This window comes from Bubalus bubalis, chromosome 5 (genome assembly GCF_019923935.1).
Source record: "Bubalus bubalis isolate 160015118507 breed Murrah chromosome 5, NDDB_SH_1, whole genome shotgun sequence".
Lineage (NCBI taxonomy): Eukaryota > Metazoa > Chordata > Mammalia > Artiodactyla > Bovidae > Bubalus > Bubalus bubalis.
Genome location: NC_059161.1, coordinates 79,736,608 through 79,748,998, shown reverse-complemented (window position 1 = coordinate 79,748,998; position 12,391 = coordinate 79,736,608). Strand labels below are relative to the sequence as shown.

Here is a 12,391-nt window from a genome sequence, read left to right as displayed (position 1 = left end):
ACCTTCAAAAACAAAGCCTGGCTGCAGCTGTCTTTCACACAGGGCAATTTTGGCATGTTGGGGGAGCCCAGAAATACAAGAGCCACTGATAACCCCTTCCTAGGGCGAAAGAGACCCGACACAGGCCCTGGGTTGCCCTTCCTGGGAGGAGCAGCGAGGGCAGTGCTGAGACGGCTTTGTCCTTCAGCCCGTTCATGCACAGCAGGCAAAGACTAGGACGCTCATTTCTTTCTCAATATCTCATCCTGTTACACACTTAGGTCATAAATTCACAACAGCAGTAAGCACCGAGAGAACTTCTCAGAGGACCCAGTTAACTCTTAAGAGTCAGGCACTGTGTCAAATGCCAGAGATGTAATAAATTAAAACACAGTCTGCCTGAGAAGGTTCAAAGTCTACCCCAGGGTAACAAACATTTAAACAACTCATCCCAACAATTGGGAGGTGCTATTACACACAGGGCCATGACAGAAGAGCAAGAATCTAGTTCCAGATGCAAAGGGCTTTACAGAAGTGGTGATGCTTATGGCAAATTTTTTAAAATAACAATTTTGGTTTCTTATAAAAATGACACTTCAAACAATGGGTCCAAAAAAAGACAATAACCAAATATCTCAAGTCACACACCCAGAAATAAACTCATAAATGTGATTTTACTGGAATTCTACCAAAGAAAACGACACTCTGTTAAAATGAAGGGACTAGTGCAAAGGCCCAGAGTATGAAAGGACAATGAGCTGGGTCTGCTTAGAAGGCAAAGGGGTGGCTGTCTGGAGCTGACCACAGCAGGAGGGCCGGGACCACATCTGGTTTTTGTGCAAACTGGTACTCTGTGGTGGAAGACATCCCAGAGACATGTGCTCAAAGAATAAAGGAACACACAAAAGGTAGGCAGGCTAAGCATCCAGAGAGGAAGAGAGAAAGGCCTGAGGGAGTAGTCCATTAAGTAAAGAAATGCGCCTCATGCATCAGGAGACGATACTGTAATAGCAGCCCCATTTAATGAGCCCTTGCACATGCCAAGTCCTAAGCCAGGCATTTTTCATGGTTCAACCAATTAATTCTCACAACAGCATTACCTAAATATCATTATGATTGTCATTTTATATCCAAGGACACACCCGAAAAATTGGAGGACTTGTTCAAGATCTCCCAGGTAGTAATTTAAGATCTGATACTCTTAACCCAGTGCTTCTGTTTTTCCAAAGAGGATGTTTAGCATGTTGCCCCTCCACCTCAAAAGGCTTTGGTTGCTTGGATGCTTACATTCTGTCCATTGAAAACCAATCTTAGAATCTTTAGAATCATATGTCACATTCAACAATTCAAGTCACTCAGTTCAGTCAGTTTAGTCAATTCAGTTGTGTCCAACTCTCTGTGACCCCGTGGACTGCAGCGCTTCGGGCTTCCCTGTCCATCACCAACTCCCGGAGCTTGCTCAAACTCATGTCCACCAAGTCGGTGATGCCATCCAGCCATCTCATCCTCTGTCATCCCCTTCTCCTTCTCCTCCAGCTTCAATCTTTCCAGCATCAGAGTCTTTTCCAATGAGTCAGCTCTTCACATCAGGCGGCCAAAGTATTGGAGGTTCAGCTTCAGCATCAGTCCTTCCAATGAATATTCAGGACTGATCTCCTTTAGGATGGACTGGTTTGATCTCCTTGCAGTCGAAGGGACTCTCAAGAGTCTTCTCCAACACCACAGTTCAGAAGCATCAATTCTTTGGTGCTCAGCTTTCTTTATAGTCCAACTCTCACATCCACACATGACTACTGGAAAAACATAGCTTTGACTATACGCACCTTTGTCAGCAGAGTAATTCTGTTTTTTAATATGCTGTCTAGGTTGGTCATAGCTTCTCTTCCAAGGAGCAAGAGTCTTTTTAATTTCATGGCTGCCTGCAGTCACTGTCCACAGTGAGTTTGGAGCCCAAGAAAATAAAGTCTCTCACTGTTTCCACTGTTTCCCCATCTATTTGCCATGAAATGATGGGACCACATGCCACGATCTTAGTTTTTAAATGTTGAGTTTTAAGCCAGCTTTTTCACTCTCCTCTTTCACTTTCATCAAGAGACTCTTTAGTTCTTCTTCACCTTCTGCCATAAGGGTGGTGTATCTGAGGTTATTGATATTTCTCCCGGCAATCTTGATTCCAGCTTGTGCTTCGTCCAGCCCAGCATTTCACATGATGTATTCTGCATATAAGTTAAATAAGCAGGGTGACAATATACAGCCTTGATATACTCCTTTCCCAATTTGGAACCATTCCATTGTTCCATGTCCTGTTCTAATTGTTGCTTCTTGACCTGCATACAGATTTCTCAGAAGGCAGGTAAGGTAACCTGGTATTCCTATCTAAAAATTTTCCACAGTTTGTTGTGATGCACACAGTCAAAGACTTTGTCATAGTCAATAAAGCAGAAGTAGATGTTTTTCTGGAACTCTCTTGCTTTTTCTATGATCCAGCAGATGTTGGCAATTTGATCTCTGGTTCCTCTGCCTTTTCTAAATCCAGCTTGGACATCTGGAAGTTCACAGTTCACATATTGTTGAAGCCTGGCTTGGAGAATTTTGAGTATTATTTTGTTAGCGTGTGAGTTGAGTGCAATTGTGCAGTAGTTTGAACATTCTTTGGCATTGCCTTTCTTTGGGATTGGAATGAAAACTGACCTTTTCCAGTCCTGTGGCCACTGCTGAATTTTCCAAATTTGCTGACATATTGAGTATAGCACTTTCATAGCATCATCTTTTAGGATTTGAAATAGCTCAACTGGAATTCCATCACCTCCACTAGCTTGTTCATAGTGATGACTTCACATTCCAGGATGTCTGGCTCTAGGTGAGTGATCACACGATCGTGATTATCTGGGTCATGAAGATCTTGTTTGTACAGTTCTTCTGTGTATTCTTGCCACCTCTTCTTAATATCTTCTGCTTCTGTTTGGTCCCTACCATTTCTCTCCTTTATTGAGCCCATCTTTGCATGAAATGTTCCCTTGGTATCTCTAATTTTCTTGAAGAGATCTCTAGTCTTTCCCATTCTATTGTTTTCCTCTATTTCTTTGCACTGATAAAGTGGTTAAAGGCAACACCAGAGCAATTAGGTTTAAAACACATATCCTGTCACCAGGAGTGAATAGTTTTCTTCTACTCTCACGACGAATTACCTCAGATATCTGTTTTGTGTTTTGAGTGGTTGGTTTAATTGGTTTACCGTGGGGAGCCAAGGGGCACAGCCAGGGCCGGGAAACCCAGAGCTCAGTCTGAGGCCTGGGAGCCTCCAGTGAGGAGGCTGTTTCCCTCAAACATGGGGGCAGGAGAAAATAAGAGAGGATGGAAGACTCGGCTGACTCAAACAACCTGTGTAGACGATAAGATCACATAAGATAAGACCTTGAGATGGTCGCAGGCAGGGGGACGTTCTTGAAAAAATTTTTTAAAGTAACTGTCGGGGTTCTGAGGTTTGGTTCTGTCTGCTTTCCCACCTGCCATCTTCCAGATTCCCCATTGCCACACCATCTGCTCCTGGCACCAGGTCTGGGAAGCCCTCTCGCTTCAATCCCAGCACAAGCGCTGCAGCAATGGATCACTCCTCACCCACGAATCAGCCACAGGCACCAGAAATCTGTACTTGTTTCTAAAAAGCACCTTCCAGTGCTCCTCAGACCTGCTGAAAGAAACACTGTCAATCTGGAGGCTGATAAAACTCTCAGTATCACAGAAACCCAGGTCGAGCAATCACAAATACCCTATCACCTTGACCCCTCTTGAATCATGTTCCCCGCAGACCACAGTGCATCAGCCAGCCCAGGGAACAGGGTGCAGGCACCCTTGCTTCTATCATATTGAGAGCTGAGCAGCATTTCCTGGGCCCCAGGCTTCATTAGCACGTTGGTGGTATTGCTTCCTGTAGCTGACTATCTGTTTCCATTCTGGCACAGTGTTTGCTCTCTTCTCTCTGCTTTGGGGGTTGGGGGAAGATGAACTTCTCAAGGAGCCCGTCTCTGCCCTCTTGGCCGTCTCCCTCTCGGCGCCCCGCACGTCCCCGTCACAAGGCAGAGCGTCTGGCGTCCCCCTGAGCCGAGCTGGGGAGCTCCGCACCCAGAAGAGCTCTTCCCTCCTGCAGTCGGCATCGCAGCCACATCCAGGTAGAGCCAAACTTGTTATTTTGTATTTTGGGTCAAGTCAGCCTGACATTTCAGGGACAGACGCAAGGTAGAGTTGGTTGCGGGAGAGAAAGTTCTAGAAAGAAAGACTGGAAGCTTTAGAAAGGAAGAAGTAAAAACCAATAGACTTTTTGTAATGGATTTTGATAAATAAAGATTTAAGAAGATGAAAATTTGAGAGTCAAAAGTTGTATGTTAGGGAATGTTCAGAAAATGGAGACCAGGAGGATTTCTGTCATTCTTACTTACTAAAAAAAATGCTTATACTAGATGGGATTATATGTAAAACACAAACCAATTCTGCCTTTTCTCTTGAGAGTCAGAAGTTTAGGAAGAGACAGGAAAAGTGGCAGGCTGGCTGGCAAGCTGATGACGATTAAGAGAAGGCCTAGGAGGAGAAGCTGAAGCCAGAGAGGGTCGCAGAATAATGGATGTCACCACGCCAGCACGGTCAGAGACCACAAGGAGGATCTCAGAGCCCAGCACTCTGCAGGGAACCCTCGGCAGCCTGGACAAGTGAGTGCCGGGGGCGGTGAGTGCTCCCCTCCCCTGATTTAGAAAGGGGGTCCTGGTCTATCCTGGACCCAGCAGCCTTGCCATCCCTCACTAGGCTCTCATCTCCTAAGACCACTAAACTCTTGGCTCAGAGAGGTTTGCTCAGAACTGCCGGAAGGAAAGGAATAGGTACTGCGAGGAGAAAGGAGTTGTTGGGAAGAGAGGAAATATGATAACACACCACTTCCTTAGAGCTGGCTTCCTGGCATGGCTGGGTTTCTCATGCTCAGAGGCCCTCATGGCGGTGCTTGAGCTTTCCTTTTTCAAGTCCCACCGATCACTCCTCAAAGAAACAGAAACAAAAACTAGTTTCTACTCTGATGGAAACAGACGGCCCACTTTTTACGCAGATGTGCTTTCAGGCCCTAAACACTTGCCATGAATAAAAATGGAATCAAAGATATGATAAAGATACATCCTTAGATCATAAAATCTCACAGAATTAATCATAGATGTAAATCTTACAGTCAAAACCTTCAATATTATATCAACAAAAAGTCCATCAATAGTTGAAACTTTGACGCTGAGAGGTATTGGTTTCAGTGCAATGATAAAAGCACAGCTCAACAGCAATAAATTTAAATTCACTGTAGTTTGGGGAGGTAAATGTCATGACCATGACCAACAAATACATGTCCCCTGCAGGTGGACAAGGTCATTGATGGGGAATAAAGTGTCAGAATCCTGCAGCACTCCTCCAATACTATTTCTATATCCATTCATTTGATAATTTATTCATTCATTAATTTAACAAATATCCATCAGGTTCCTACTGAGTGCCAGGCACTGCTGCAGGAACAAGGCGAACAGGACAGACAAAGACAACCTCCTGGAGGTTGCAGTTAAGTGGGAGGGTCAGATACAAATAGATGAACAAAAGCATGGCTAGCATAACATCAGTCAGTCGTAAGTGCTATGAAGAAAAACCAGGGCAGAGTAAGGGGACTGGAGTACCAAGGAGGGCGTGACCAGGGAGGACCTATCTGAGGAGGTGACATTTCAGAAGAGACCTAAATTAAATGAGGGGATTGAACTGCGGGAGAGGGAGCAGCAGGACTGAGACAAGACTGTGCTTTGCTGGAAACAGCATGGAGTCCTGGTCATCAAGGTCAGAGGAAAATAGTAGGAAAGGAGGTCAGAGGCAGGCAAAGGCAGAAGAGAAGAGGCCGTGACATTCTCGCCTGTTAGGGACTATGGATGCTATCCCAAGCGTGATGAGAAGTCATGGGGGGTTGCAAGCAGAGGGGGCACGTGATCTGATTTAACCGTTTAGAGGACTACTCTAGCTCCTGTGTGAACATAGTATGTTGGGGCCAAGAGTGAAAGCAAGGAGATCATTAGAGAGGTTCTTGCAAAGGTGGAACTCACGGTGGCTCAGACTGAGGTGGTGGCAATGGAGGAGCAAGAGGTGATGCTTTGGGATAGATGTCCCGGTTAAGCAGATAAAAACTGCTGGTTAACTAGCAGTGGGGTGTGAAAAAGAAAACATTCAAGAATGGCTCCAAGATTTTTGACCAAGCCATTAGATGACAGGAAACATCAGAGGAACAGGTTTATGGGGGGTGGGGGGAGAACAGGAGTTCTGTTTTAAACATTTTTGTTTTGAGATGTCTATTGGGTTACCACATGGGAATGTCCAGTATGAAATTGGGTGAACAAGTCTAGAACTCATAAGGACAAAAACCTTCCCTGATGGATGACCTGGTTTCTAGTATTTGGAGGGGCAGGACTGCTAGTGATTCATTCTGCAACCTCAATTGGCTGCTTCCTTTAGCCAAAGCAGAGCAGTAGGCCTGGCCCTGCCCAGGAACTGCAAACAGCCCGGTACTTAAGCAGTGCATTTGCACCGCTCACATTCCACAACAGAGCAGAGTGTTGCTTGAAGACCAGCTCCACAAGTTGATGCTACAGGGATTATTAAAATGCAAGCAACCTGGACTCTTGTCCCAGAGCTGCTCCTTAACTGTAAGTGGATAATCTCTTCCAAGCAAGACAGAAAGCTGAGGGGCAGGGAACAGGGCAAGCAGGAGCAAATGGATTTGACAAGTTTGGAAGACAGTGTGAAGCCATAGAAAGAACAGTCTTTGGGCCCAAACAGACCTAGATTCACATTCCATCATGCTCCTTCCTACCTATGTGATCTTCCCTATGTTACTCTACCTTACTGAGTCTAAATCTCAGATTCCTTGGTCACAAAGAGAGATGGATTGTTTAAAGAGAGATGGATTGTTGTACAGATTAAATAAGCTTTAATGCAAACCACTGGCATCCAGTGAGCATTCAGAAGGGATAGCTCCCTTCTCCCACGTCCTCTTTCCCTCTCTCCATGAGGAGATAACCCGCTCTTCTACCACGCAGCCCATCCCACCTCAGTTTTCCTTCCCTCGGCTCCCACCCCAAACCCTCGAGTCCTGCCTCTTGGAGGAAGCATCTCCCCCGACCTTCCCCACCCCATGGCTGGATCGTGGCCCTTGGTTTTCCTCACAGGGCTGAAGACCACAGCAGCAGCATCTTTTCTGGGTTTGCGGCTCTCCTTGCCATCCTCCTGGTTGTTGCAGTTATCTGTGTCCTGTGGTGCTGCGGTAAACGGAAGAAACGTGAGTCCCTTGTTTTCCAGAGTTGAGACACACTACGATCAATTGTCTAGTCTGGAATTTAAAGCCCAGTTCTCAGAGGGCACAGTGGTAAAGAATCTGCCTGCCAATGCAGGAGGTGCAGGAGACGTAGATTCAATCCCTGGGTTGGGAAGATCCCCTCAAGGAGGAAATGGCAACCCACTCCAGTATTCTTGTCTGGAAAAATCCCATGGACAGGGGCCTGGCAGGCAATAGTCCATGGGGTCACATGGCGTCAGACATGACGGAACACAGACACACACATTGCCCTCCAGAGATAAACCGTTGCACTGAGGAGTCCTCTGTTCTTACCTGTGTGTTAACACAGGTCATTGTCTCTGTCAGGATCACAAGCCGTGGCTCTGAAAGCTCCATGCTGAGTCGAACTTCATTCTGAAAGCCTTGCCCTGGTACCCTGTGCCCATTTCTGTTTCCTGCTTCTGTCTCCTGAGTCCCCTGTTCTTCTAGCTCAAAGGCATTGGTCAAGTCTGGAAACACATTTTTCATAATACATGGTGAGGGTGGGGAATATTTTCAGGCGCCGTCTCTTCCCCAAGGGTCCCCACATCCTGTGCAGCTAAGCCCAGCCATGACCTCTGTGTCTCTCATTGTCTTGCAGGGCAAGTTCCCTACCTCCGAGTTACCATCATGCCCTTGTTGACTCTGCCTCGACCCAGACAGCGAGCCAAAAATATTTATGACCTCTTGCCCCGAAGACAAGAAGAGCTGGGTAGGTTTTTCTTTCTCATCCATGGAATCCAGGCCTACAGAACTTCTGCCCCCAGAATATAGGTCTCACCTGCAAAAGCGGCTTTTTCTAAGCATGCTACCGTCCTACTCTTCAGGGAGCAGGCGCGAGGACGGGACAGACAGACGGCAAGCTTTACCTCCAGTGGGGCCTGGGGGCTTGAAGAGGGAGCAGGAAGTCATCAAGGTCAGGGATCTGGTTTGGGGTTTTCTCCAACTTCATTGAGAAATGATTGACATATGTCACTGTATGAGTTTACAGAGTACAGCATGATAATTTGATTACATAGACTACAGTTTTGGTTTTTCTTGATGTAGTTAGCTGGGTTTGTCTAAAGTTGGGAAAGACACACAGGAGAACATGGCCTCCAGCCTCAAGTCAGGGAGGGCTCACCCGAGAAGACTCCTCCCAGCCAGCCTCCTCGATTCCTGTGTTAGTGTCCATTTGTCCTAAGGGAGCTGAGGAGTGTTCCTGGTCTCCCAGCTCATCACCCTTGAAGCCCTGACCCTCTCCCCACAGAACACTGGCCCCCAAATACCAGATATCAGACAGGTCCACTTCACCCAGAATGTGAGGACTGAACAGGCTGAAGCACTTGGAGGACTGGCTGACTATGCTCAGGGTTTGCTCTCTGACCTTTCAGGAAGACATCCCTCAAGGAGCATCCGTATTGTCAGCACCGAAAGCCTCCTCTCCAGGAATTCTGACAGCCCTCCCTCTGAGCATGTGGTAAGAGTCAAGTGAAACGACAGTCCCTTTGGGAGAAATGACGTGTCTCTGGCAGAAGAGCTGAAGTGCAAGAGTCCTAGGTTTTGCTTCTTGTTTCACTATAAACGGCACCCCAGGCCCTATTAATAAATGGGAAGACTAGCCTCAGGATCGCCCTACCACCCAAGGCAAAAAATTTAGAAAGAGAGGAGCAAGTGCTTGAGATTTTAAGAAAGGCACCAAGGCACAAGTATTCATGGACACTTGTTGGAACCGAAATGTATTGCTTTAACAAAGACACGATAATGCGTTTTTCCAAATAAGTGTTGTCTCCTGTACCGTAATTATCTTGAGAGGGTACATAAATTTTCCTACAGAGCTGTTGGTGCTCAAAGCACCCTTAAAGTTCTGCCTCGGGAATTACTTCCAAGCCTATGTCAAATTGTTTCAATCCTCCTCCATAGCAGTAGTAGTCCTAAGTCACTCAGCACTGCGACTGGTGTAAAAAGTGTTGAGCATGTTGGGGATACCTTTGCGTCTGGCTCTGAAGGCAGCTCCCAAGAAGGAGACGCACAGCAATGTGGGGCAGAGGGACTGTTCTGAAGATCAGGGCGCTCGTTTCTGTAGATAAGTCCTTATTAGCTTGTGTAAGAATTTGTTTCTCCGGTTTTACGGCATCCCTGGGTGAGTACGGCATCCCTGGGTGAGTACGGCCATGGTGCCGCTGCTGCTGATTGGCTCGTTACCCCTTCTTTACCCGGAGCTGCTGATTGGCTCGTTACCCAGCCTTTCTTTACCCAGGGCTGCTGATTGGCTCATTACCCAGCCTTTCCTTACCCAGCGGCTCAAGTTTGATGACCACGTGGCCGCCTCCAAGTTGCCACATTTGCTTCCTCCTCCTCTCACATGTCCCATTCTTCAGCTCTGGTCCTGCTTCTAAGACTTCCTAGGGCAGCAGGTCCACGTGGCTATAAAAGGAAGAGTGGAGGCAATCCACTGCTTAAGCTAGTTCTCGTATTCAGCTGAGCCCTGAGGGGATTTTGTACCTAGAGTTGAGATCTCAAGCTGACTTAAACCTACAAACATGTTTGGATTGTACTCTGTACTGTTTGAAGGACGTTTTAAACCAGTTGCCAACATTTAAAAAACTAAGAGATTTCACACTGAAGTCCAGATATTCAGCCTTTTTTGAAAATCAGACATGCTGGAAACATCAGACCAGCCTTCCTAAATGACCATGGCTGACTTGTGTGTCAGCTGCGCCCATGCTAATAACAGCAAGCATTTCGTAGTGTCTCCTTTGTGCCAGGAGCTAAACAGTTTACAGGCAGTAATTCATTTTTTCTTCACAAAACCTCATGGTATTGATATTATTATGATTATCCCCATTTTATAAGTTAGGAAGCTGAGACACAGTGAGATTAGGTAACTTGTGTAAACTCAGCACAGAGTGGTGAGGCTAGGACTTGCACCCTCAGTCTGAACTGAAGCCTCTACCTTTAGCCACTATGCTGGGCTTAGCAATATGTTGTGGGGTGGCAGGCTCTCTCTAGTTCATAATACTTCCCCCACTGAACCCCCACAGTGTGGCCAGAAACTAGTTACAATTTATTGTCACATTTACACTGCTGCTTTCCTTAAACCCAGCCCACTTCACTCATCCCAACCTGGCATCGGAAGCCTTGTGATTTGAGAGCCCTGATTGAGAGCGTCTCTCTGCAGTGAAGCGCTGAGTGGAGGAGCCGTTAGCTACAATAGTGCCGGACGGGGAGAAGGGAGGGCTTGTCCTTATTCCTACCCCTACCCTGTCACTCGCCATCTCTTCTTACTTACAGCCCTCCCGAGCAGGCGACGCCCTCCACATGCACAGAGCCCACACTCAGGCCATGGGGTATGCAGTGGGCATCTATGACAATGCCATGCGGCCCCAGATGTGTGGAAACCTTGCTCCCTCACCTCACTATGTCAATGTCAGAGCTTCAAGAGGTTACCCGAGCACTTCTTCAGAGGACTCGAGAGACTATGTCAATATCCCCACAGCAAAGGAGATTGCTGAGACTTTGGCTTCTGCCAGTAACCCTCCCGGGAACCTCTTCATCCTCCCAAGTACCAAGGAGCTGGCGCTGTCTGAAGAAATAGATGAGGGTTGTGGGAACGCCAGTGACTGCACCAGTTTGGGGTCTCCAGGAACTGAGAACAGTGATCCACTCAGCGATGGGGAAGGGTCTTCTCAGACCTCGAATGACTATGTCAACATGGCAGAGTTGGATGTCGGGACCCCCCAAGGGAAGCAGCTCCAGGGAATGTTTCAGTGCCGCAGGGATTATGAAAATGTACCACCAGGTCCCAGTAGCAACAAGCAGCAGGAGGAGGAAGTGACATCCTCAAACACAGACCATGTAGAGGGCAGGACAGATGGTCCAGAGACCCACACCCCACCTGCCGTGCAGTCAGGGAGCTTCCTGGCTTTAAAGGATCACGTGGCCTGTCAGTCGTCTGCCCACAGTGAGACCGGGCCGTGGGAAGATGCAGAAGAGACGTCAAGTGAGGACTCTCACGACTATGAGAATGTGTGTGCTGCCGAGGCAGGAGCCAGGGGCTGAGCAGCAGCCTGACCCACAGCTCTTTCCTGACAAACTAGGACCCAGCCACCCAGCCGGCAAGCCACATGAAGTGGCCGCTGCTGCCAGATTCACCCTCGATGACCCTGTATTTCAGTGGTTTCATTTGGTTAGGCTAAGGAGATGAAATGAGTAAGGAGCTAAGGGGCTCTCAAAAGCAGAGTTTTGAGAAAGCCAGAAAGTAATTCTTTTCAGCAAGGTTCTGTTACCTCTCGTACCAACTTAAGAATGTTTGCTGAAACTACCTTACAGAATTGTTAGGAGGTTAGAAATGGAAGAGTCCTTTAGTGCACAGTGGAAACACAATGTAGCCTAAAATCATTGGCTTTGCTAATACCAGCAGGCTGCAAAGCAAGAATACAGATTATTTGGTAATCCAGGCAGAGGCCAAAATGAAAGAAGAAATCGGAGTGGGGTGGGGAGGGAGAGTTTCCACTCTAGAATGAGTGTGGACCACCAAACACTGGAGAAAATGCAGAATAATAATTCTCATCATTGCTAAGGGGATTGCAAGCCGTAACCTTCACTCTGGAAAATTGTTCATCAGTTTCTTATAAACATACACTTATTATATAACCCAGTCATTCCAGTATTAGGTATTTATCCAAATGTAAAGTTTGTGTTCACAAAAAAAAAAACCTCATACATAACTGTTTATAGCAGCTTTATTCATGACTGTGAAAACTTGGAAATAAATAAGTCTTTCAACAGATGAGTGGATAAACAAGCTGTCCTACATTCACACAATGAATTTATCCACACTCATGAAATGAGTGAAGTATATAGGTTCATGCAACAACATGGACAAATATTAAACACATTTTGCTAAGTGAAAGAAGCTATATGTAAAAATCTACATATTGTATGGTTCTACTTATATGACATTTCCGAAAAAAACAAAACTGTAGAGGCAGAAAACAGATCAGTGGTTGAGAGGTTTGGGAAGCGGGACCAAAGGAGCTGTACAAGGAAATTTTT

General features: G+C 46.6%; 1 protein-coding gene across 1 annotated transcript; it reads left to right on the top strand.

The window, feature by feature from the left end:
- Nucleotides 1-3,018: 3,018 nt before the first annotated feature.
- Nucleotides 3,019-12,123, top strand: LAX1 (lymphocyte transmembrane adaptor 1). The gene is given in 7 exon segments (XM_006072395.4): nt 3,019-4,148; nt 4,484-4,682; nt 7,209-7,318; nt 7,956-8,066; nt 8,728-8,813; nt 10,628-11,388; nt 11,390-12,123. Coding segments are annotated over 6 exon segments (1,308 nt in total). The 5' UTR covers nt 3,019-4,148; nt 4,484-4,593; the 3' UTR covers nt 11,541-12,123.
- Nucleotides 12,124-12,391: the final 268 nt, after the last annotated feature.